Source organism: Acanthaster planci, linkage group LG03, assembly GCF_054643075.1.
Source record: "Acanthaster planci isolate LZ-2023a linkage group LG03, COTS_SCS, whole genome shotgun sequence".
NCBI classification, from domain to species: Eukaryota; Metazoa; Echinodermata; class Asteroidea; order Valvatida; family Acanthasteridae; genus Acanthaster; species Acanthaster planci.
In genome coordinates, this window is record NC_141779.1 from 23933864 (window position 1) to 23961389 (window position 27526).

The following is a 27526-nucleotide window of genomic DNA, read 5'->3' on the forward strand; positions in this document are numbered from 1 at the left end:
ACAGATGCTTTTTTTTCCTCCCTTTTTTTTGTTTTTGTTTTGGTAAGGATCGGTAAACATGCATAAGATACATGTATGATGTAATTTCACAAGACTGGCGCCCAAACATAGCGGTACCTCAATCAAGTTGTGTTGCATTATCACCGTTACCTCCTGCAGACTTTCAAAATGGTCCGTGGGGGGTAAAAATGAGCACATGGCCAAACTAGAATGCTTGTCGCTCCGTGATAACGTCAAACAGCACATCTGTTAGTGTGGACACCATCTGCACGGACTTTCCTCATAGGTGTTACAGGGTGTGATATGCACCTGTTGTGGGGTACAAGAAAAGATATAAAAAGAGCAGTTTGACTGAGAAAAACCCATCATGGAAGAACAAGATTATTTCTGTTGACGTGCACACCAACTGGCATTTTCGGATGGGGTGGACGGCAGATTAGGCAATTTTACTCTACATGTACTTCGGCGTCCATGACAAGATTTGAAATGGAGTTGTTTCATCCTGAGAGTTGCAGTGACCCACTTGATAGTGCCGATGAAAAGGTAAATATAAATGTGTCTTTGTCAATCCTGGAGTGCCCAAAAATACATGTTGTCACACTCCCAAACCTTGTTTTGCAGTGCATTACAGGCGTGCCACTGTTTTGCCACAACAATTGCTAGGCAACACGCAAAAGACGTATTTGGTCCCTACAGTAATTTATGTATTGCGTGTAAATGTGTCATGCTGTGGAAATGCGCCGGTTGAATCTAGGCACAGTCGGGTTCTTTATCTTCATTTTGCCCAGGGAGTGGCATGTAGCGGGTACACATACATGTACATTTTACCTGGGTCAGGGTTTACTTTTGTACAGGAAGATCAGTGTTCTAATTGAACATTAAGTGTAATTTATAATTATAAGCTGTTACTGGTATTGACCTTTCCAATACAGTTGTCACTTTGCGGTCACCCAGCGTTTTCTCAATGACAAACTTTATGATGAGTGCCAATGAAAGTTTCGCCTGTCAGTTTGAAGCATTGAATTCACCCTGTGCAAGTATCATTCCAAACAGACGGGTGTTGTGTTTCCGCGGAGTCACATGTAGTAAATTGACAACTTTGTGAACAATCCAAAATATTCTCCAGCGTTCTCTTTACAGCCATTGCAGAACTGATCTATTTTTTGTACCAGTACATAAATTCCGTGATATCCATCACCAATAGATATTGTTTCAGTGTAACGGGTATATGAATGCATGCATGCATGAATTTTATGTACATGTATACAGGGTGTCTGTTATGTCAGACTATTCATGCATGAATCCAAGTCAAGTACTGGTACATGCCAGGTATTTGGTTTGATCAGTCGTATATTTACTGAGTGGAATATTTCAAGCTTAAGATTGGTGCTTGCACGGAACATTTCCTTCTTGCTTTCATTTAATTCATGTGCATTCATGGAACGTTTGCAATAAGGTGTGGGTCCATTTCTTCACGGGAATTTCATTTTGACAAACCGTTTCCTTGCACAGGCATGACATCTGATTTGGAGTGAGTTTTATTGCCTCCTTGTTCATGTCCTAGTCTTGTCTGCTGTCTGCATAAAAATCTCCTTGTGAATTATGTAAAGTGAGAGTAAGGTCCTCTTCTCAAAAAAAATAAATAAAATAACTACTGTAAAGTGAGACTTACATGTATATACATGTACTTGTATAATATTTTCTTTAAAAGGACGTGTAGATTTAGAAATTGGAATCAGAGTGAGCAGGATGTACAGTTGTACATGTACCCTACGGTAGCTCTGGTACTCCACTGTTACATGTACAAATGTATAGCAATATACACAAGTAGAGGAGGCAAACTACATATAAATGTACTTGTACTGGTATTGTACTGGTACTCGACATGTACGACTACATGTACTGGTATTGTACTGGTACTCGACATGTACGACTACATGTACTTGTATTGTACTGGTACTCGACATGTACGACTACACGTACTGGTATTGTACTGGTACTCGACATGTACGACTACATGTACTGGTATTGGTTATGTACACCCATTATCTTTGTGCAAGCCTGCAACTGTTGTGTTTCTCATGGGGAAGTACGTCAATTCAGTGAGGTGACTGACTAAAAATATTGTTACTTGTAGGAACATCTCAGGGTGAGCCAATGTAAACAATTAAAAGTATTGCGTTCTGGGACTGTTAGCGCTTGTTGATTTTAACCTCAGGGAATCTACCAGCTTAAAGTTCATGAATGAATACGTTTTTGGGTAGGGTTGTTCTTGAAATCCAGCCAACACATCAGGTCTTTCAATGGGCTTTAGCCTGGGTAGCATGACACTTTTTCAGTATTTGTGACACAGCCCTCTGTGCTTCTATTTTGGGGGTTTCCTCTATACCGGTACATTCAGATGAATTGGAGACATTTCTACGGTTGGTTTGGCCGTTTCATCTTCAATTATCCCTTTGTAGTTTTTTGTAATTTTGAAAAGGTTAGACAAACATGCATTTGCCCTTGGTTGGGGGACAAATGGGACATCTGCGTCACTCAAATGGTACCTTTGAGAGACCTTTAATTAATTTGAATCACCAATAAGCATTTTAATGCCATGCACCGGTACATGTACTCTATTGTCGTTTCCTTTGAAGGTTACATCCCATATGTTCTCCATGCAACAATTTCTTCTTGAGTTGCTGTACATGTACATGTACAAGTACCTATGTATATTATGCAGAATTGTTCTCACTGAGCAAATTGTATAATAGCAGGTGAATTCAATTTAGAAAAAGAGTTTGTAAAATGCATACATGTACATCTATTTCCAGGTTTATTTTTAATTGGAATGGAAGTATTTCTGTATTTGTTTTGATTTTAAATTATCAGCTTCAGCCTACATGTACAGATCTCCCAAACTGCAGAATCTAACATACTTAAGCTTTGTTGTTTCACAACTTTATCTCGTGTCACAGAAAACTATCCTGCGCGGTGTTGCATGGAGTACATGTGTTCTGTTTTCTATCTTCACCTTGGGAAAATACAAAGTTCCACATATTACCTGCAGAGGCTCCTTTTTTTCTCTTTTTTCCTTTTTTAAAATTAAAATATATTCATCTTGATCTTGTCAGCTGACTGACTCCTGCATTACCCAACTGCTGAAAACTGAAATCAGCAAAATCCAGCAAAATGTATCAACCGTTGGACTCTGTTTGATTCATTGTGGCCATGAATGTTAGATGTCATCATTTGAATCCAGTAAAACGGAGGGATTCTTGATGTTTAGCAGAAGACTTTTGTGCACTTTCACGTTTTCCTTGTTGCATCCAACGTCTGACTTGAAAGACAAGTCTGCTAAAGTTACAGTACTTTTCAGTCATCCGCTAACCCCGAGGGATTGCACGCTGATCAATATGTATCAGAGTCAGCAGACTTCTTTGAGACAAGATTGAATGCATTGTTGGGCTATCGTTTGGACGCTGCTCTGTGCAATGAAATTTAAGACTTGTTGTATTGTCCGACCTGTACAAAAACAGCATCGGGCACAAACAGAAAGTGAGAATAGTTAGAATCTGTTTTGAAGAGGGAAAGGTCAAACGAATCTTTCACTTTACATGAAATGTTCAAAGTGACTTCTTGCACATGTATTCTTCCAACGGTATGCATCCCAAGTTAGCAACGTGCTTAAGCTTGGAATTTTGTTGTTCCTTTTAATGAACCAAATCCATCTTGACTAGTAGTGATCTTTTTCTTTTCAGTTTCCTAGGGTTTTCTTGGATGTTTCATTTTTCCCATTTAAAATGCCACTTATTTCCTGTTTGAATAGGTTCCTGCAGATAAGTCCTGAAGTGTTATTCAAGTATAAAGTTTTTCTTGTTTTCCCTTCCCCCTCAAAATTTGTCCGTGCTGGAAGTAAAACTCAAATTTCATCTTCAAATGAAATTCACCAGCAGTGTGTGTGCACAGTACACAATGTGTACAGCAGGAGCTCTGAAAACAAACTTTGATTAGATACTGTGTTTTCATTTGGGATCATTTTTCAGTAAGTTTAATTACAAGGGCGTCATATGTCGGACATGTCGTCAGCAGTGGCAATGAACTTTGCCGGCCCTTGTTAAAAACACTGTTCTACATTTGCCCCACGATTCATGTTATTTCCTCTATCATCTACATGTATGAGTGAAATGTTAATGATTTCCTGAGATGACAGGTGGGATGTTCCATTCCATTGGGCAAAGCCGGTCAGGTGATGGGGATTTACGTATATTCAGGCGTGATATGTATTTATATAATAATCAAGCAGGTGTGTATGGGGCGACCCATGCACTTATGTGCAGGAACACAAGACGGCAGCAGCAACATCTCTTTGGTAGGGAATGACCACGTGTACAAACAGGTTCGTGCAAACTTGCCATGGAAGACATTGAGCATGTGGGACCAATATTGGTTAGAATGTGCCCGTCTCTGTGTGCGCAGGGCATGATTAAAAACTTTGCGTCAGGTTGTCTCTTCTTTGCCAATGAGGAGGAGCTTCTTGTCATTCCCCTCCCCCCCCAGAAGAGTTTTAAAAGATCCGTAAATAAAAAGACCAAAATTAAAATAATACGACAAAAAACTTGATTGAATGTTCGTAAAATTTATCACTCTTAATTGAAAATTGCATTTTAAGAATTTTTTATATTTCCGCAAGATTGCGGGTTTCTAACCTGTCACCTAAGTCCTGCAAAATTCCATTAAATTTAGAGGTTTTGTAAGGCCAAGGTTATAACTATGAGCCTTTCTTCAGTTTTTATCACCGTTGGTCATTAGACTGCTTGAAAAAAGATAGAGCAACCTTTGAAGGAATTCATTTCACGACATCAAAAAATTACTAATGGTACCGGTAGCTTCAAGGCTACAGAACATGACTGTACCAACAAACTGTATTTGAACTTTACTAGATGAAAAACATTCCCAGAAGCTAAAATTAGGTCAACCCATTGACCATGGGAATTCTGAATTGCAGTTAATCAACTCTTGCTTTTCTTGAATTGTAATTTGTGAAACGGGGTCTCAATTGTACAGGTACATGTATTGTAATAGGTTATTTCATTGACAAGCAGTTTAATTCTTTTTGGGGGAGAGGGGTTGTCTGAGTATGTAGCGCCCATTGCAAGCATACCGTTACATGTGTGCATGTAACATGTACATGTACATCTAGCCCTGTGGTGTATACACACGTACATGTGTACATGTCTAAATCTTGACTTATTCACATGCCATTGACCGATGACCAGTGATGATTTCCTGACCAGGGAACTCTATCCTCACTGTAAACAGCCGACACATGTTTCATATCAGTTCGTACTCTTGGAGTATTTTTGGAATTTCTTGAGCGTGACTGGCACAGACCCGGAAGTCATATACCGTAGGGGCCGAGGCTAGGTACTTTAAATGAAGCTTTGCGGAGAATGATCATTACGGATAAATACCAATTTCGTTTGGACCTCATGGTCAGTATGAGCCTCTAATTAATCAGTGTCAAGGAGATAAAACTGTAAAAAGAATGATGACGTAGTTGTTCTATTTTAACTGTATACCTCAGTTTGACTATGGTTTGACATTATAAACTACCAGATATCAAGGTTAACTTGCTCCAAACAAAAGAGACAGTAACATTTCGTCCATATTACCACGCTGCAGAAGAGTGGTTCTTAAAAAGATTCTAGATGTTTCTTGGGGTGGATCCAGGGAAAAGCAAAAAATGTTTGAGAAATCATGAAAAATCGCCAAAGTCTTGCTTCAACTCTCAAAAGGCTATAAAATGTTGCATAAGTTTTTGGCCTCCTTGAAATTTGGTTCATGATCTGAATTGGGTCTTGGAGGCTGTATCGGATAAATTCAGAATAAACCCCTCCTCTGTCTGCTGAATTTGCAATATTAAAATAATTGAACAGACTTTTAAATTGACCAATTTTGAGCAAAGTCTCTTAAAACTGTACTTAAACTTTGTCCTATTTTCAGAACATTTATCTTGCCAACCTGTTATCCCCCACCTCCCACACCTGGCCATAGTTTGAACTCCTACCTGTGTTTTTGGTCATAGACAGCAATATGTATTCCCCATGAAGATTTATTGCATAAGCTTCTCTGTCATATGTCACACCATGTGTGGCACAATTGTGTGAAATCGGACTAGTTCATAGATTAATCTTTTCCACTGTGCTGACATGTTGAATAGCTTCATGATAGAAATTGATGGATAACAATAACTGATTAAGTTCGTCAGTTGTGGTGAGTGTGTTTGTGCCATACACATACTTGTACATTGCACCCATACTGGCCAAGCCTTTCTGTGGCGTTACAGGGACCATCCTCACTCAACAGATTTAAGGAGAACCTAGCCACAAAACCTCAAAGTGGTCCTCAAAACCTCCCTATCCAGAAAATATCAAGAAAAACTTGGGTACGGAACTGAGATTTACCGCCAGTTTACAAGTTTTATTTTGATCGGTTGATATTGCTTGTTTATTTGTTTTCTCTACATATCTCCAACATTAAATAAAAGAAGTGGAATGAATGAAGAAAATTCCACTTCCTCTTTTGAATAAATATACAATAAATTGTGGGTGCTTTGCTTCACTTAAAAATACAAGAGTCTCTAGTTGGTACAAGTGCATTAACACTATGCGGTAAACTAAGCGCCCCCCATGTTTAGGGTCGAAGACGTGAGTGGGAATTGGGCTAAATAACTGTCTTATTGGTGCAATTAAGAAAATGAAAGCAAGAAAACTGAGTCATACTCAAGCTCGTTGTGTTGGTGTACACATAGTGTGGACTCGTAAATAGTATTGCAAGATACACAAACCAGTAATTATGGATGTTAATGGGTTTGAGTATGTTGTCATGTACAAAATTATTTTGTCAAAGATACCATAAATGCAAGATTGGTACGCTGATTCTTTCTATGCCTTGGGCATGCCTGAGATACATGTACATGACGGAAGCAGGTCGCCATCTTCTTTGTGTTGCAGGATACTGTACATCTGTTATGAGGAATGGGATACCAGGGATTTAGCTGACAAGTCAGTGATTGAAGTTGACTCCTTGTCCGAGTCTGAAGCAGTCACTTGTAGAAAAGTAGACTCTGGGTACATGGGACTCAGTCTATAACTGGGAGAAAAAGAAAACACGCACAAAAATCCAAGAAGCAAAACTGGATTTTACCTTACGGGTTTTTCCGGTGCCTGATGAGACTCCCGCATATGTACCTAATTCAGACTTGTCTCTTGGCAAGATTAAATACAAGTTCACACTGAAATGAGTAGTCTTAGTCCAAGATGTCTGCTCGTTGCAGCTTTGACTTCAAGAATGTAGGTACATGTACTTGTTTGCCATAATTGGCCTTGGGTTCAGACAGGAACCTGACTTGCTCGAGTATCTGTCACAGATTTTTCCAAAGCAGGACAAACTTTTAGGCAACACCATTACCTTTGTAATGCATACAAGAATTCATTTATAATCAAGATGAAATTCATCACGACATTAACAAGGGCAGATGCAGAACTACGTTTTCAGGGGGCTGAACTTGTTTTTGGGGGGAGGAGCTAAAAATTGGAATTTTTCATGTAAACCTGTGTCTTTGTGACAGTTGAGGCTACATTGTTGGGTCTTTTACACCCATTTGGAAGGAAGGCTAAGGGAAAAGAATCCTCCTCCCACAAAAAATGGATTGTCATCATCCCTCCCAAATAAAGAAAAAAGTCAGGCTTCTTTTTAGGGGGTGTGGCCCCATTGCCGCCCCCCTTTGATCCACCGTGGATCTGAATTTATGCGAAATGTCAGTGGTTAGCTATTTCACTGCTGGCCTACTTTCAAGAAAAAAAAAAGAACTGGGATCAGCTCTCGACTTCACAGATTATTTTGATCATCATCATTTTCATCCCTCTAGCAATTTCTTTCATCTGAGTGGTCAATGACAACACATGCGTGAAGCTTATAATTACCTTATTGGGTCCAGAGGACAGGCGAGGGTTGAATGAAACTTACCACAGGTCAACACTCGACGGTCGGGTGTCAGGGAGCATTGCGTTGATCCAGTGGGTGATCCATCTAATGGTGGTATTTTGGTCTTGCAGCAATGCAACAGGATTTGAATTGAACGGAGCAATGCATCTTCCATGGGCTATGAAATCCAATTTTTCTTGAAGTTGAACAAGGACATGTACCTGTAGTGCAGAAGTCACTTTTCATCACGCGTGAATTTTGATTTATGTTTTATAAAATCAATTATTTATTCATCATTTTGTATTCAACCTGGGGAGCCCTTCCAGTTTTAGCAATGAACTCTTCTCCCTAGGCACCCGGAGGGGACAGACAATGAAGAAATGTTCGTTTTCAGAGGTGGCAGGAAATCCCTTGAAAAATGTTCTAGGGAAAACCCTCAGAAAACCCAACCTGTAAGTCTGTTAGTCAGTGTGGGATTTGAACCTGGGCCACAGAGGTGGAAGGTGAGGAAAAAAAGTTCTTTGTCAAACTGATTGATGATTGGAGGAATAGAAAAACAATAACTCAAAAGCTGAAGTAATTTAACACCAGGGACAGATTTACATGTACGACTGTCAGAGAGTTCCAAGTTAATAGGACCAAGTATCAGCTCAAATTTCAAGCGCAAATTTCAAGTGTCAGGGAGCTAGGGTCCGCTGAAAAGTCCAAGAGAATTTCAGGGTACAGATTCTCAGTGCTGCAGCCTTAAGGTAACCTGAGGTCGAGAACGAACACAAATGCAGAATTGTGAAGCCAAATCGAATAACCCCACTGTAAATTGGCAAAAGTTGAACACATCCACTCAAGCAAATTTGGCTGCAAATGTTTTGTAACGTCAAATTGACTTTGCTTTTGTATTTGCCTGCAGTGTGAACCAGCCTAAGGCTTTTAGGGACTCTTGGGATGGGTGTGATGCATGCCTGTGAAAAATGTAATCTGGAAGAAAAAAAGGCAGTTGGCGACAAGTAGGAGAGAGGATATACCTGTGAGGCACACTTCCTCTTCCCCACTCCTTAGAGAAGCAGGGTACAGTCCACTTTTAAAAATTGCTTCTGTTCTACCTGCATAGTTGTATTTCCTTTGCAAGAGAGAGAAAAAAGTAAAGTGAATAGACTTGAACTTTCATGTACTGTTCAGTACATTGCTGTTGAAAGTTAACCTGGGAAGGGGAAAGTCCTTTCACACTTTTATCATTTTCATTTTACAAAATGTGCAAACAACTTTTCACATTGGGGAAACAATTTCACGCTTTTTCTTTCAGTGGAAAACATCTTCGCAACTTTCAGGCAAGTGGGAAAACAATTTCCTGCCTTTTCACATTAGTGGTTAAATATTTTTGTGCCTTTTACTCAAGTAGGAAAATGTTTTCATGCCTTATGAAATGCAGATGTGGCTGTGAAAAGGAAATCTTTTCACAAAATTCCCATTGTCATTTGCTGTGTACTGTATTTGACACACTTCTCCAACCATGTAAGAAAAGAAGCCACCAAACTTTAAAATCTGGCTGCCAGGTTTGAAATATTGGATACCTGTATTATGTACGTGAACACAAACTTGAACATTTCATCTTCCCCACTGTATCTAGATGAAAAAAAACCCAAAGAACACAACACCCCCCCCCCAAAAATCCTGTCTATAAATGCCTAAAAGTACTGCCAAATTGTACATGTACAGGGGAAAACTCAACCCCTAACATACCCAGCACTAAACCTAAAGCTTAAATTCAAAATGGGAGGGGGGTTGTTGAAGAAGGCTTCCCCCCCTTCTGTTTACTCAGACCCCATCAAGTTTAAAATTTAGAACTTGGAGAACACTTACTTTTACATTCAGTCCCTCATTTTCTGAGATATTGAAAATTGTTTCAAATTTCACATAATGGAAACTTTGGGCTGTAATGTGATTTTGAAGTTAAATAAACCATAATCCATAAAATTAATTTGGTTTAATTTGAAGGCGAATCAGTCTCCTTCATCTTTGGCATGCCTTTATGCATGTACACAATTCCAAATTGGTACAACTCGAGGGTAGTGATTTACTGTTGACATTGTTACTTGTGGATTGGGGGTTGTGATGTACATGTAACAATTTATGGGTCGAATTCTAAGTATCATGGCTGTCCACTTGAGGTACTTATGAGGTTGTTGAATGAGAAGGAAGCTTAAGCTTTGCAAAGATCTCTTTCTTTTGTTCAGATTTGTTTTATCATTAAAATTATATGTGGCAGCCGTATGTTTAAGTGTATTTTCAGAACCATTTCCTTGTCACAGTATACCATCAACAGGAAATTTTTTTTTCGACAACTACATGTATGTGTGTGATGTGTATTCATGCATTTGTCATCAACAGTGCACTCTATGTTGGTCTGTTGATTGTGACAGCTTTGGCCTATTGATATAGCTCCCTCTCTTGGTTACAGCTGGAAGTGTTTTCCTTGGTACCATAATATCAAATTTTTTGGAGGTGGTCTGCCAATGGGAAATAATGCTGCCCTCTAGTGGTGAAATGTAGCCAGGCTTTGGAGTGCAGAGAAGCACTGTTCATGGGACAAGATTATTTGTGTAGATCTATTACATGTATACTTGACTGTAGCCGCTGTACACATACACTGTACATGCATGTATTTTATCTTTAAGTAATTGGATTTTTACAATCTAATGATTTCTAATCTTTTTCTAATAAACACATTTGTAGGTTGGTAGTTCACATGCTCTAATTCTGGCCAGTGCACAAGTTTAGCACTTTAGTTGGAGTTTTATTTAAAACTAAGAACACTAATTACACCATGTAGGATTAAGAAAGACTACGACCAAAAGAAGTGAATTTTTTTCATATCGTTAATAGAGCTAATAAAATCTTAAGAGAATTAGAATCCCGTCTTTGAACACCACTTTTTTTGGACTGTGATTTTGAATTATAATGAACTAATGTTGTATTGGCCAACCAGAATCAGGATTTGAATCTTATTAATCTTGCGTTGACCCATCATGTTCATTTTCAGCCTATGGTGACTGATGTCCTTTAAAAGAGATGTGTGAAGGCAATTTTTCTTTTAGCATCAAAAACATGTTTGAATATCATGCCAGAAAAACATTAACTGACATTTCACTGGTTCAGTTCTCCTGTGGGCACAAGCATATGGAGAATGTATTGCTTGTTTCTTTGTCATTCAATTCCATTTATGCAACGAGAATGCCGAAAAGTTTCATTTATTTCACCCACAAACAAAGCTTTTAACACAACAACAGAGTTACAATATTTCATACATGAACATTAATGGATGTAAATCTTACTGGTATGGTATTACAGCACAGCACTGTAATTGCAAAAGGGCAGGTGGTGTAGTTACACGTATCAAACACCATATAACAGGGAACATCAGCAAAGTAACAAAAAAGGTTAAGTAGAGAGGCTACGGTACTCAGACGGAAAAATGCCATCATGATCTCGGTATGTATTGCATAAAACTCTAGAGTAGTAGAGAAATGATACACAGTAGTCCTGTAACTCTACAAAAACTTGACAGTATCTCTTATTTGGTATATTTCTTATTTGGTATTCTACAAAAGTATCTATAGATGCATTGCAGACATAAGTACATGTACAGTATGAGAAACCTCGATTTATCCTTTAATGATTCCTGGTTCATCCATTGACCTTTGAACCTGATTGGATATTTCCACTGAGTTGAAGTTTTTGCATGCTAGTATCCCAGGACCTAAAGGTGAGATACTTTTAATTCTAGGTAAGCTTATGTCTTGCCCCTGATGTGTCATGTACGTACCATTATACATGATATTTGTGGTGACCTCACGATGACGTTGTGTAAATTTTTTAAAGAATTATTATTTAAAAAATATATTAGCATACATGTACGTTTTGACCGTTCTCTTAAAAAGAATATCGTCAGTGGTTATATGACATCTTTAAGCTGTTTTTAACATACCTTACACATATATACTGGTATATACATGTACATGTAAACATACCAGAGTTCAGTTTCTGAGTTGGGGTGAGAGATGAAAATTGAAGAAACGTCAGGATGATGCCATCCTGTCACTTTTGATTTATCCCTAAATTTTTTTGCATTCTTTGTATTACATCTGCTGAACAAAAAATGTATCCTCAAGATTCAATTTGTGAAGGTTTTTGCATGAATGATATCACTGAAACAGTTATTTTTCTGGAGTTATCAGAAGACAGGGAGTCATCATTAAAGATGATTGGTCTGTTCAATGTGTTCTTAGAATGCAAAATCCAAAGTGATGTCATAATGACTTCAAACTGATTCTGTAGTAATAAAAAACCCTTGTTTTTTAAGTACCAGTGAGTTATCCATCTTTTCCAGGTCCTTTTGAGTCATTTTACCTCCAGATTTTGAACAGATTAATCTACCAATGCTATTTTGATATGCTGCGAAAGACGGAACCATCAAAACCATCAATTCAAACTTTTTTGGAACAGGTGTGAGGCTTTTCAGTTGCAACCACTGTCTATAGTTACATGGTAATTCTGTGATGATAAACTGTTGACATTGTTGAAAGGAGTCCTCCAGCAAAGTTTCAACATCTGCTGCCATCTTTCCTGTCATCACGGGATGGAGCGATCTGTCAGGGGATATTTTTATCTTGGTTGCTAGGTAACCGATGGATTTGCGCTCACAGAAAGTACAGTAGAGCCAACGTGTACATGCACACTGAGCAAATGAACTGCCTGTAGCTGTAAAGACTTGTATCAAGACGAGTGCTTACATTGATTTTAATGCAGCATTTGCACTAACAATTAGAGTAAGGGATTTTAGTTGGTGTTTCCGTCAGTTTCACTCAAGAATTTCGCTCTGCATCTTCTTTTTTCATCCTTTCCAGTTAACTTGGAAATTAATGAAATTGTGAATTAGCTTTTGTTCCAGAGCTGTCTGTATGTTGGTTGGTTTGACCCTGTTTAGCCATTTGAAACTGGGTAAAACGTAATTAAAGTTGATATTCTTTATGTGTGAGCATTGTAGAGGAAATGCAAAGGGCAGGCACTGAAAGGGGGCTGGCAAAGAAATGAAAAAAGAAAGAAAGGGAAATCAAATCTTAAATCGACGTGAAAACACCTCAGAATTGACCCTTTTCCTCTGTCAGTGGTTGTTAGCTTGGCAGGGATTGGAACTTTACCCTCTTTTTGTACCTCAAACGAGCTTTACCCCACGGTGACACCCATGCCCACTATTTCATTGTCAGCAATGAAAGGGCACCCTAATAGAGGTATTAAATGTTGATGTTAATCTTTTTACTTAGGCAGAAAGCAAAACAAGTAACAGTAATTGATTTTAAAAAAAATGAGTGTGGACAAAAAGAAAACACCAGTCAAAATCACTGACAGTGGAAATTTTCAAACAGCCTCTCTTTATGCCATTTTGGGCACAGTTCATGGAATTGCGAGAGTTAATAAAGTGCAGTAAAAGACAACTAATTTGATTATAGTTCATATTTTGTTACTCCATCTGCAGCAATAACGATGCGGCAGAAATTGTTTTGCCTTGTGTTTGTCTGAAACGATAACATCAAAATTCTGTGGGTACATCATTGACATTTTGTAAGCAGATATCTTCTAGTAATATCCTGAGCAGTATATCAAGTACCCAGTGCAGTATACATGTGTAGTCGTGCACTTTCCCAATCCTCAATCCATTTATCTCTGGCCGGTAGATATTTTTTATAGTCTTCCTCTTCAAATGCAATAAAAGTTTATTAAAACTTGCCGCCTTTTCTGACCTTGGGCGATGTGAATTCACACCTTCCCTTGTCCCCCTAACATGCTTTGCCAAGACTCGGAAACCTGGATCGTGTTAGGATTTTTTTGTTAATACTGATAACATCTCATCAGGAGCCCTGATCTGTCCTGGGGCCGAAGAAACCTTTTTTTTTCCTCCTTCCTTCTTTTGGTTGCTAAGGAGCAGGGAGACGGAACAATCTCCTCAACTTCCCAGTGGATGAGCATTTGGCTGCAAATGGAATTTAGCGATCGCGGAGAAATAAGACCGGCGAGGCTGTTCAGATTTCTCTGCCTTTGCACGTAGACACACATGTACACACACACACTCAGTACAATAGTACTCTTGCGTTGCTCAGGTAGTCATTGTATAGATGGAATGCACCCTGTGTAGACACATAAACTGACATTAATATAATATGCACAAGGCCTGTGTGTATCTTGTACTGGTATCAACAGACACTCTTAGCATCCTGTGCTAGACGGGCAAATTTGCCAGCATGTTTTTCTCCTCGTCAATTTTCAGTCCTGTAAAACTTAATTATGCACCACAGGGAGGGGAAAGTGATCAGACAGCCGTTGCAGGAGAGGTTCAGTGAAGCAACAAGCTGTTCGTAGAGTGAGTCTTGCAGCAGGAGGCAAGGTCGGCCGGTAAGAAACAAACTAGCAGGGCTTGCCAGGAGTTCCCCGGCAGGGGGCGAGCCTGTTTCATTACTGTCTCAAACTCATCACCACAACAAGGGGGGATTCTGGTCTTCCCAACGTGCAGGCCCGCCTTGTTGTCTGGTCAGGTTTAATCATCAAAGGAACTTTCTGGGTACTCAACGCTGCGGCTGTCACATCTTGACTGTTCCTGTCTTAGGCGTGTTGTTGGATTTGATATATTTCTGTCTTGGCCTCGACCTACTACAGCGAGTTCTGAAGATGCACTCTGGACATATTAAAACATCAACTGGCACGCATGTTACTGTGGTAAGAATCTATTTCTACCCATCTTTTTCATATCTTTTTAAACACACAGTGAAAAACAGTGTTATCAGTGATCCTGACAGAATCATTAATTGGTGATTATTTTCTTGTTCTGGATCTTACCAACTTTCCCTACATGTACGTGTCAACTGTTTCATATGATAACCCCGTAACCAAAAGTAACTTGTATATAAAGCTGACTGCACGGCAATAAGGCTACTTAAAATAAATCAAATCTTAAGAGCTTTCTGGGAATTTAAAATTGATTGTTCCTTGCTCTGTTTCACAACTTCGAAAAATAACACTATGGATTGCTTTCAATTTTTTTACCCAGTAATACAGCAATCCCTGAAATATGGAGATGGTATTGACCATTATGAAGTCAAATAAATTGAGTATTAGCACACTCATAAAAACTCCTACTCGTTTTCTCAACTTACAATTTTTTCAAACGAAGTAATTTTACATAGCTTCTTTTGAACATGTACCGCCAAAAGTCATGTGAATTTCAAATTCTGTTTCAATCCTGCATTCACTACATAAAAACTATACAACTTAAGTGGTGTTGATGCAATTAAAGCTGGACAGATTTAATTAACCAGCTTTATCATTCTGCAGTCATCATCAGTTCCTTTGACAACTGTGTGTCTCAGGCCGGCCCTGGTGCACTCGATCAATGCTAAACAATTGCAGCAAGAAAAGATACTGCCTCATTCAGTTTACTTTGCAAGTTTAATCCTTACTCACTTTAATTAAAACCTACAGTACATATATCTACATATACTGTAATTTACATACCATTATTAAACATGCCTGCTCCAGACTGTCTAGATTAATAAACTGGTAGTGGGGTGTTCATCGAAATGAAAAGTGTTAAAAAGCTTTTACCACTGGCTATTTTGCTCATCTGAAAACCAATATATTCAGTGGGAAATTGGCAACATTAGAAATACCGCCACATATATCTTTTTAACAGTACATTTTTTGACAGACAGTGAGATGCTCTTTCTCCCTGTGCCTTGGATAGTCTGGTACTTTTGTGTTTGTAATGTTGTCTCTCTTCATGAAGCTGCCCTTACAGACCAAAGGGTCTGTGCAGTGTAATTTTCAAAATGGAAACCTTTGGAAATGCATGTACAGTACATGTTCTGTGTAACCCCTTTTTTTCAATATTTTTTTCATGGTGTTAAAGGGTATTTATGCTAATGCATTGTGCATATCCATGAACCAGAATGTGATGGCATACTACCTAGCGTAGGGTTATTTTATTTCAGCACTAAATTTTGCCAGAATTGTGAATATTTTGCTGTCTTAAATTTTTCTTTCATGTGCTGATTTCCGAAGATGGATTTGCGTCGGGGAAATGTTAATTCATTTTGGATTTTTGCCTTGCCCGACGTGTGTTTACCCCTGAAGGCTTGTGAAAAAAACCACAAGCATACTCAGGTGGGACTCGAACCCACAACTTCCTGCTTACTAGTGCAGATGTCGTAACCACTTAACCACCGAGCTTACCGGTGTCGGCTGGCTGGTTTGAGTCAGATGTTGTGTCGGGTACCGTGAACATATATTTACAAAGATGGATTTGCGCCGGGGAGATTTTAATTCATTTTGGATTTTTGCCCTGCCTGACGTGTATCATAACACTGTATACTTAGTGTGCTTATTTGTTGTAAAAATTTGAATGATTAAAAAGCAGGTGAACTTTCCCTGGAGTCATTAACCAGAAGATGTTTTGTAGTTTTAATGTACATGTATTTAAGAGGAATACATGTAGAAAGTTGGATAGAATTTGTAACGGAAGTAATCATTGCATGAACCCCTAAGTAAAAGATTGCAAATAAGAAGCCATCACCCAGGATTCTGAATGTGAGAGGAAAATATGACGTGTGATGTTTGTCCTTAAGTTAAAAGAGAAAAAGTTTGTGCTCATCTTGCCAAAAGCACAGTGCCAGTCTGTAGGCATCAAGCTGCAAGGAAAGAGTTGCTTGAAGCAGTTTGGGAATTAGAAATACAAGTCAAAAATTATTCACACTAGCTGTTGTTCTTAGTCACGGTTTCCTGTAAAATTGTATGTCCATCTGGAGGAGTTTTTTATGGCATGATTTAGATTGTTTGGTTTCCTGCATAGTATACTTGAATATTCATGCATTTAGATCAATGCATCTCTGGCTGATGACTAAAACCATAAAGTCTTCATGGTTTTCCTCTAATAGACTGCAGAACTTCTCAGCTGATTGTTTATTTAGAAACTTAATTGCACTGTTTGATCTTTAACCTGTATCCCCGTCAATGTTGACATTGAATTTTAATTTGTCATGTTTGAGTTTAGTTATTACAGAGAGAAATGGATGAAATAGCTTGTGTTTATACACACCTTGTGGCAAACCCGTCTTCATTAATGGATTCCACATGGAAAAACTCTCTGCATGTTGTGTGCATGCTGCAGAAGCATAATTCTGAGATTGTTCCCCCCTTCTTACTGTTAATATTTCAAAAACTCAAAGACTGTGTGATTATGCCCTCGAATACTAACCTTTGAATGGAAAGGGGATGACCCATTGTTGTGTACAGATCAGTCAAAATGCTCGTTCGAGTTGCCCAGACTTTTACACTTTAAGAATCCCCCTGGGTTGCTTTTGAAATTTAAGAAAAAGAAATTGATTACTTTATTTTATCCCAAATGATACTGATTACTTGGTGTCTTTTGCTGGGATTCTTTATGGCCAAGAACCGTTATCTCATGGGTTGACTGCTTGATGCGTTCTTGCTAAAACCATTCATCAAGGCTTGGCGACTGTCTTGGACCAATCAAAAGTTCCTTTTACATGTATCCCCGCAGTTGGCTTGTCATTTCTCACTCTCTGTTGTTGTCTGGGCATAATGAGCGAGGGTGTCTGAGACGGCGTCAGGCAGACAAAATGTCAACTGTGATGGGGAAGGGGGGTAGAAGTGTTGAGAGGGGAAGAGAGAGACAAAGCACTGGTAAGTTGTTTGACCAGCTGCTGGGCAGAACTCAAACCACTGAGCTAGTGATACATGGACTTTAACACGATAAATAATTCAGCGACAATTTACTGTGCACCACCACAGTGGCAAATTAAACATCAGATGCTGTTAGATCAAGCGAGCAGGCCTCGATGAGCAGTTACTGAGGATCTGTTGCATGCTGTCAGAATTTGCCTTTTGTTTTGGCCTTTGTGAAATGATTTTAATTAGGATTTTGTTTTCCACCTTTTTTGTGGCTAATTTGGAGCATTTTGAGAAAATTTACAGACTTCCACTTGTACTCACTCCATGACCTCAACACATGTGTTTAAGAAGTGGCATTGTTGGAACTAAATTATAAACATAACTTTATTTAGGCAGTTTAGGTAACATCATCACATTAGTGTATAAAATAATTCGTTCAATTTTTATTTTGCCAAAGTCACACATAAAGTATACATGTAGATCAATAAGTTACGAGTAAAAGATCCAATTTAGTGCCAAAAATTGGTTCAGAAATTTGTTTCTCAAAGCTTTATATCAGTATTTGTGGCAGATAGGACTTGGAGAGTTGGGGTGTAAAATAAAAATATCAAACCTAACATATACATGTACATGGGCACTTGGTAAAAAGGAGTGTCCAAACTTTTCCAGTAAGGGCCCACAGGAAGATTTGAAGACACCTGTTTTTCTCCCTTTGGATAAACCATTGCCATTACAATGCTTCTTGCATATGGAGACACAGAAGAACGAACAGGGGTGATGTCTGAAACAATATTACAGGAGCGGTACATGTACATATTTGTTTTCTAAAAGGACTTTACAGACTTATAAATGATATGTACCGATAAATGTAAATGAAATACTGGTATCATATGCACATCATTTGTGGATCGCCAGTTGTGTACACGCATGTATGACATACATGTACATGTATATGTTTATCACCATCCGTCAATAAGCTACTCTTGGCATAAGATGCTCTTACTCGTTGTCTTTGGGGGAGGAGGCCTGGTTACCCCAAGGAACAGTTTTCCAGCCTGCTTAATGCTCTCACGAGCTCATAACCTGTGAAGCATCTTGGCGTTTTCATTTCAACCTCCCCTTACGTCCATCTCGTTGCGGCACTGTAAATCCAACGAAGAAATTGTGATGATGGGAGATAGCATAGCCTGGCACTTGGCTTGAATTGGATATCTGAAATGGTTATATGCCCTTAAACATGAAAATGTAAGTTCAATTACCCGGCCAATGTGTGTGCAACCTCCTTGCTGAATACACATGTACATTGTACGATACATTTAAATGCCTGGTCCTGTCATTACCTATACACACGTTTTGCCTGTCACAACAGTGGCTCCTTCTGGGGGGGGCAGTTTTCAGAAAGTAAATAAACTGTCGCAAAATGTAGCAGTTGGAAAATTTTAAGGTGAAAAATGTGTACAATTTGGGAGTTTCTGAATTTGCTCTGGCCTGAAAGGTAGGGAGAAAAAACAATGTTTGATATACATGGAAATGATGTTCTTGGTTCTGTGTGGGTGATGCCTGAATTTTCTTGTTCGATAAACAGACTGTAAATGTTCTTCGCCTGTTCTTTATGAGACATCACAGGGATAATTTTTTTCAATTGGGCAGATTGGAACAAATGCTGCAGTTTCCATTCAGAGGATTTGGATTTCTTCACACGTCCATTCCCGTAGGGAAAAAAATGTGTAGATCCCAACACTACATATTGGTGTTGTGATTCATTATTGATTGCACTAAGATTCTCCAGCAAGTTTGTGTATGGGGGGGGTTGTAAGCCTCACCTCAGGGCTGGTAGTTTACTCCTTGGAGATTGATCCTCGATACTGCGGTGGGAGACCAGGTGGCCTTCACTGACTCTGGTTACTATTGGATGGCTGCCTCCTTCCTGTCATCAAGATGTAAAAATATCTGCATTTGACCCTTGCTGACAAGAGCGAAGTGTGAGATTGAGTCTCTGAGGGGCTTTTGGCTGTTTTCATCAAAACTCAATCACATGGGTTCCAGGATTTGGCACATCAGAGTCTCCCTGCGGGCTGGCATTAGACTTGTACACCAGTCTCAGAGTGAAACACAGTAACATTTTTCAAACACCTTAGATTGTTCTTATGGGACATTCCTGAATTTGTCAAGTTGAAAAATTATATTGTGTGACACCTTTTTGTACTTTTTGTTCCTACACTAGGAATATTATGACTCATACAAATATTTTCTGGGCACAATAACCGAGTTGCATCCATAAATAACATTTGGAACATTGGATATTGAAAGATTAAGTGTGGATAGGACTGATAACTACTCCTGACACCAAAGCAGAGAGAAAGCATACCAAATTTTAAAACGTTTTGTTCACTAATGTACAGGGAAAAATGGTGTTCATGACATCAAATTAATAATTGTACAAGTTTGTTTTCACGCCACCTCGTCCAACCATACTGTAGACAATGCGAGTACTCCAGCCATTCACTGATGCAGATCTGTATAGAGTGCTTTTGTCAGGTGCTTGTTTGCCTGATCATCCATTAGGCAGACACATACATGTATTCATGTACATGTATGACAAGTGGTTGTCATGTGAGCTGTTATGGTGGATAGACACTGTACCGTAGCATTGTCAAGGGAACATGAAGTGCATAGATTCATATTTACTTGGCAGAGAAAGCTGTTAAATGTAATATACATGTAACTTAAATTTCATTTTCTGATGTTCTCAAATCACGATTTTTTGTGAAAAAATTGTTACGTTGTGCATTGTCAACACTGTAATACCAGCATATGTAGAAATTCTATTGGTATGTACATGTAAATGTATTTATTGTTCAATTCAAAAGCTGCTTACACATTTTCTGTATTTGCTCTGAATCAGGGCTACATGTCTTTGTAACTGTGACAACATACTGGTACACGCACATTCATGTGTAATTTATTTCGTTTTATCTTTTTTACAAAACCTTTGATGGTTTTGGGCTCAGTGGGGAAACACCTGGAATCTGAAATGCGTTGAACTTGCATCTTACTATAAACACCCCGGCGTTTTCAAGTCGGAGAGTAAAGTCTGATTTTGCAAGAAAACAAATTGTTGCCAAAGGTTCATTTGAATTCATGCCCATGGCATTTCAAACTTGATATTATGAAGTTTTTTCGCCATAACACAGCACCCAAGAATTATTGAGCAATGGTATTTCCTTCAGGTTGCCTATAGTTTTTTGGTACCTACACCTTACACTGCAGCCCTCAGGTGTATTTTGGTTTGGTTTTGTTTTTCTAAGTCACAGTTGCCTGCTTAGTTACTCAATGAAATTTGTCACCGGTCCCAAATTCATGTAACATTAGTTCCTGAAGCACAGAAAAGCATATCTCAATTGCATCGAATATAATGTGCTCAGTTAACCCTGTTGATGTACACTGTATAGTGTTCATTTAATGAAACCAGGCTATCATTAATCCACTCCACCGTCACATTGATGAAACCTGCTTTATAATAATGGAACATCATCGGGTAATCGTTTCCAGACAATGTACACTGCTCTGTGTAGTGATTGTTACCCTTCAAGCCACTCAGACGGTTGAGCCGAGGTATCCTATGACTACTGCGACAACGGGGATGTGGGATTTATTTCTAATTTCCATCGGAGCCCCATTTACTCTAAGCATTTGGTGTAGCATTGGGCCTGCAGTCGGGACAAAGCCATGTTTTAAATTCATGCCCGTATTTAATTGCAAAATTGCATTCACTATGTTTCTGTATTGCACATTAGTTCTTGAGACAGTGTTAAGCACAGGTAGTACTGAAGAACAGGTTTACAGATTTTAGTCCTGTTTGTTTCTTCCTGAATTGTATTTCCTGGTATATGTAGTGCTAGCTCATTTGATTCAGGGCCATAAACATAAGTACATGTATTTGAGAAGCGTGCATGGCATGTACATGTACATCGAGTTGCTGGCGGAACAGTGAAACCTAATTATTCTCAGCTTACTGACATTGGAGGTATTTGTGACAGTTTAATTCTGTAGTCCTCCATTTTAAAGTAGAATCCTGCTTTGATATTGTGGGGGAGCTATGGATAACGTGACATCCATATGCCCATACAGGTACCTACATGTGCACGTACATGTACATTTGAAATCTTATTATACATTTAAAGCCTGTCTTAGGTACAGAAATTTGCCTTTGTATAATAAAGCAGGTGACCCTGGTTTTTTAATTCACCGTAAGGATGGGGGAGGTGTATTTTTAGAACATGTACACCCCCTGAGGTGTGAAGACACCTGTGCTCAAATTTTCCAAGATTGAAACAATATTTCATGTGTGTAATCAATCAATATAATTGCTGCTAGGTCTTTTTACTGCGTTGGGCTTATCTCTCGTAAGCTAAGAGAACAAGGTGGATGTTGTGATGCTGAAAAATCTGACCATAATTTGAAACTGAAAAAAAAAATTTCTCGAGACAGTGTGAAGTACCGGTATGATAAAAATCTCAGCAATTAACCTTTGAAGATATTTTGCAAGACAGATTCTGTGGGGATTGGAATGCCAGACCTTTGTACTGGTTATAATTAGGCTGTCAGTCATTAAGCGTTTTGCAGCTGGTTTTTTTTGGGCTGTGTTTGCTTGGAATGATGTTACCTTTGCTTTGTAGGAAAATATGCCCCATTCAGAATACATTGTTTATTCACAGAATGCACTGGTCGGTACATGTACTGTGTGCTGTCAACCTTGACAGTGTTTGCAAAAATAAAATAAAGTACGGGTAAAATTAAATGAAATTAAAAACAAAAAGAGCGTGCAGTTGCGTGCTGTTTCAACACATACCGTGTAATTAGGTTCATCTGGAATTTCAAAATGTACTGGTACATCTACATAGACATTGTAAACAAAGGCTTTCTTTGCCGATACTTTTTTCAGACCCAAACATTTTATTTATATATTTTTTTTAACAAACAGTACTTGCAAAATAGTACTCGCAAAATAGTTGGCAAAGTGCCAGTACGAGCATCTGCCAGTGTTTAAGTATTTGAACACACATCTGTGAAACTGCCTCTGCTCCAACACAACGCGGTTTTTGGTATCAGGAGCAACACTACCGCCAAACTAAGGCTGTGTCCGAAACGGGCTTCCAGAGCTACGGCTAGGTCTATTGTCTACGCGTCTCCCACACATTTCCAATGGAGTGAAGACCAAGACCTAGCTCTAGACAAGAGATTCGGATGCAGCCTGAGCTACCAGTATGTACGTACTTGATGGTGTTTATTACATGGTCTTATCTTTCCCAGACAATGCCAGGGAATATGCAGATGTTGTAGCTGACCTCAAAAAGCCTGCAGTTCTTCAAAGAGGCTTAATCTAGAAATCTCTGTTTATGCTGGTACGGTGTACATGCAGTACTTATGGTTTATTCGTCTTTTGCAGTGAAGTCGTACAATTCCATTCCTTTCATTCTAAAAATTCCAAATACAGAGGTTACACAAAAGCATGGATTCAAAGTCAAACATCAAAATAAGTGGAGCCCACCTTGGTTATTACTAATGCATTGATTATTTTTGGATTTCATGTTAATGGACCATTGCCAGTGTCAACTAATCACCAGCATTTTCTTATTAGCAGATACGGTGAGGGCCATATTAATTAAGGAAAGCATTCATTCATTTGCAGACAAGTTTTCAGGGATGCCATTTTTTCAGGCAAAAGCCTTATTTTGAGCCTTTTAATGTCAAATTTGGGCTGATGTCTTTACAAGGTAGATTTCTACCAGTAGGTTTCTCGGACTGTATATTTTCAAGCTCCGAGAACAACCCAAATGGTATACCCAAAGCTTCATTGGTTATAGTACGTGTTACATTTAGTACTCCAGAACACAAGAACTGTTTAGCTGAAAACAACAACAACATACACTGTTGAACTGGGAACTACATGTAGACAAGGTTAATGATGACATTCCTTGATACCTACATGTACACAGTGACGGTGTATTGTACATCGGTCTCATTCCAAATGTTAATTGAGAGGTTGAAATTGGAGTTTTATTGAAAAGAATATTCATAATTAACAACTGTCTTACTTTGTGACCTACATGTAGGTCTTTCTCTGAAAAGGCAAACCATTCTTGTGTAGCCAAATTAAAAAAAAGGAAGAAATAGTTTGAACAAGTGCTTATTGATCACGTTCAGTTTATAATGAATCAACTAAGGAAATGCAGTTGATACACCATATGGTGTCAGGGTACTAGTACATGTACCATAGTGGCAGGATAAACATCTTCAATATGTACAGTGTACATGCACTACAGTGTATTTGTGGCATTTGTGTTGTAATGCAATGCAATTGATGGAGTATCCTGCTGCCCTCTTGTGTTGACTTAGAGATACGTGCAGGAGTCATGTGTAGTCTGGGGAGGATGATTGGTTTCCTGATGGACCAATCATCTATCAGTTTGTCACTGCTCCTATATTATGCTAAAGAAGCATCGGGTCTTGTGGAAGACAGCTGGTAAACCACACGTTTTGTCCATGTACATGTACAAAGACTGTGATGAGTGGGTCATGATGCACATCTGAAATATACAGTGTCTCTCAAAACAGCTCCCTCTATTGCTGCCGTAATCACCTTGCACCTGTTTAGCATATAGTTTGCATAAGTTAGAGGCAGCTGATGCTGTTGGCCAATCGGAATTGAGGAGTGGTACATGTACATGTCTTCAGTGCAGAATGACATTATGCCATATGGTGCATGTACATGTATAATATGGCTGTTCTGATGCTGCTCAGGCTTCTGTATACTGTTCACACTGCATAATTGTATTTTATTTAAGGAGACGTTGCATTGCCTCATTTTAATATGCAGCCCCAATGAGTAATATCTCATTTGTGATATCTCTGCGGGAGATTGAGATGTACACATACATGTATAATATGGTAGATGTACCGAATCTGGTTTCTTCTCTATTAAATGTAGATTTTAATTGGTTTCAAGAAATGAGTTTTGCTTACACAGTTTATATTTAGGGAGACACTTCATCATTACAATTTGTATCAGTAGCTTCTGAAGAAATAAAGATTTTTATTTACTTTATTTCTGTTTCACTTATTAGAAAACAGTACATGTAACTGTCAGAATAGCACAAGATGGTCTGGGATTTGGCAGATTAAATACTCTTGTGATTTTTAGTTTGTGAATAAGATTTGGCATATTTGGTTTGGAAAGCCACAACAATCACATGGGTTAATTGTTCATTGGTTTGTTTTCTTTGATTTATTACTTTTTGTAAAATCAATAAACTGCTCGCACACCCTTTGTAGCCTAAAAAGCTGAATTTTGAGAAAATGTCTGAAAGAGCCTGGTTACTTACTCATTTGTTCTTGGAGAATATCGATGAGGTACTAGTACTTAAAGCTAAACATTCATGTAAGCATGTTAAGCTTTGTGTGGAATGTCTCAAATCCTCACTAGACCAAAAGGGAACCATTTGCAAAAATTTTGTATACTTGTGGAAATTATGAAAAAAAGAATGACCACTAATGGAGCTACGTGTACATGTATACTGCAATACAGTGTCAAGTCATGACTATTTGTACAAGGGTCAGAGAATGATTCAGACGCAGACCAGAGGTCTGAGATCAAGCTGTCATAAATTATTCATGTGTCTTCAGTGCCCGTAGGTCCATAGTGCAATAAATGTTAAATGGTACCAGGCTAGTGTACATGTACGGTATACATGATCTGTCACTGCGTTATTTGATTCCTAGAGCAGATATGATCAACCAGCTGAAAACCTTGATAATGCACAGTAGCACTGATGGTCCCTTGATTGCTTTTTCTTTTTTTAAGGAAGGTGCTTGTTTGTCTTTAATTATGGATTGGGCTTCTCAGGAGATTCTAAGGGGGTTGCTATGCACATGTTGTTTCGTTCTTTTTTCCCTTTTTTGTGGATATACTGAATTTTTTTTGGGGGGGGATACTTTTAATGATAAGCAATTAAGAATTAAATGAAAATAAGATTCCTGGCATCAAACTGTTGGCTTCCCTGTTTGATCGATCAACATCCAATTTCAGGATACAGATTTTTCAGAGCTGTGTTCAGGCATCCATCTTGGACAGCCTTGCCCACTCAATGTGATGAGTCCCTGAGGCTTGGTGTCATTTTGTATCACATTAGATGCTGGATGCCATGTTTTCATCACCGTTTGAGGTTGTGTTACACATGTATGTAGATTCGTGGTGGATCGATCCATGTTATTGCACTCTAGGGGAGTAATTTGGTAAATGCAAGCAAGCCTTCCTGCTGGGTAGAACTTCTCCCTCGGTCTAGCTTAATAAGTAAATACAGTGAGTCCGTCCGTTTTATTGGAAATGTACAGTACGTATGTGTATGCATTTGCCATTGAGAGTTTTTCTTTCGTCACTGTAAAGACGTTCCATTTGGAGCTTTGCATCAGGGGACATGATTTTCCTGTAGTTACCTTTCCTATTTAGAATGCATTTATTTTTTCTGGTAGCATTATAATATGTTCATACTAATTCAGTTAATGGTTGAACCACTTCAGTGTCTATCAGTAGTTTGACAAGTCTGATATCCTCCATAAAATATCATCAACCAAGTATTCTTGGTAGATTTTTAAGGGCCAGTTCAGTGTCTTAAAGGTGTTCTGGTATCTTTGCATCCCAATTACCCTTATTTTCAAATTCTTAAAGGGCGTTTGGGTGTTTTTGTTTTATGCTACCGTTATTTTTTATTACTTTCTTTCCATATCCTTACCAAACTGGTGATGTAATCCTGGGCACAAAATTAAGAAACCTTTTGATATTTTGCTGACATTTCTTTCCTGTGGTGATTTATTTTTTGGCAGTACATGGCAGTAAGCTAATGGAAAAACCCTCCCCTGAAATGTTTCAGTGACTACATGTACATGTTTGTCATAATTTGAACAGAAAATCTTTCACTTGGAACGTTGTCTTCCTGGAATGATATCAGCAACAGTGCACTTGTTCGTACTTCTTAAAAAGAAATGTATCTTTTCTTTCAGTACAATTAACCCCAAAGGGATGTTTGTCAGTCTTCATACCTGCACCTTTAAGAGGAGGAGTTGAAGGTTGCACAAACTGTGTTGAAGGGCAATTTATTGCATGGACCGATAGGCTATCTGCCCACCTGTCAAAGGAGGGCTCCCCAAGAAAATATACATGACAATCTACATGTAAGCAGCACCTGCACATAAGCACCTCTATGGAAGCACCTGCATGGAAGCACCTGCACTGAAGCACCTGCACATAAGGCTCAGGGTGATAGTGGTACATGTATGATCCCTAGAGTACCACCAACTTCTTAGCCTTTTCTCTTTCTCAACAACAACAAAAAAATACAGCCCACATTTTGGATGCTGATGCACGATCATGGATTGTGACGGCACATGAGTGTTTGGTTTACTCACTCCTCTCCGAAATATTGTACATGTACAAACATCTCGGCAAATGACAGCACGGTCTTAATTTGCCTTTCAGATTGCACGCATGTGGCACCCTGAGACAGCACTCATCACACAACCCTCTATTCCCCCCTCTCCTGATTCTCAATAATAACCCCAGGCTGACTTGAACAGATCCTTAACTCCCAAACCACCTTACATCTACATTTCCCTCTGCATGTGCAAAATGCACTGTGCCCAATGGCATGTCTTAAAAAAAATCTCATTTGCAATTTGCTGTTTTATCAGCAGTAGGGTTTTTCATAGGGTGAAGGCTTTTTCTTGTGAAATGAGCCTGTAGACTGATCGTTCTCAAATCCAT

At 38.7% G+C, this 27526-nt stretch overlaps 1 protein-coding gene and 1 long non-coding RNA gene across 17 annotated transcripts in view; one reads left to right on the forward strand and one right to left on the reverse strand.

The window, feature by feature from the left end:
- Positions 1-27526, forward strand: part of LOC110991109 (A-type potassium channel modulatory protein DPP6-like) — a 126187-nt gene that overhangs the window by 47739 nt on the left and 50922 nt on the right. The window contains exon 1 of one of the 16 annotated variants that reach the window (XM_087134677.1): positions 27-543. The exons of 13 other annotated variants lie outside the window; for them this stretch is intronic. In XM_087134677.1, the coding sequence (XP_086990803.1) occupies positions 472-543 (72 nt within the window). In that variant the 5' untranslated portion in view covers positions 27-471. Of the gene's footprint in view, positions 1-26; positions 544-11433; positions 11458-14091; positions 14737-27526 lie in introns of those variants that run through there. 2 more of the 16 variants (XM_087134688.1, XM_087134684.1) reach the window with 2 other exon arrangements.
- On the reverse strand, positions 17543-19637 carry LOC147799742 (uncharacterized). The gene is made up of 3 exons (XR_015424793.1): positions 19530-19637; positions 18710-18848; positions 17543-17661 (listed from the first exon to the last, which is right to left on the reverse strand). It is a non-coding gene; the product is annotated as an uncharacterized LOC147799742 (long non-coding RNA).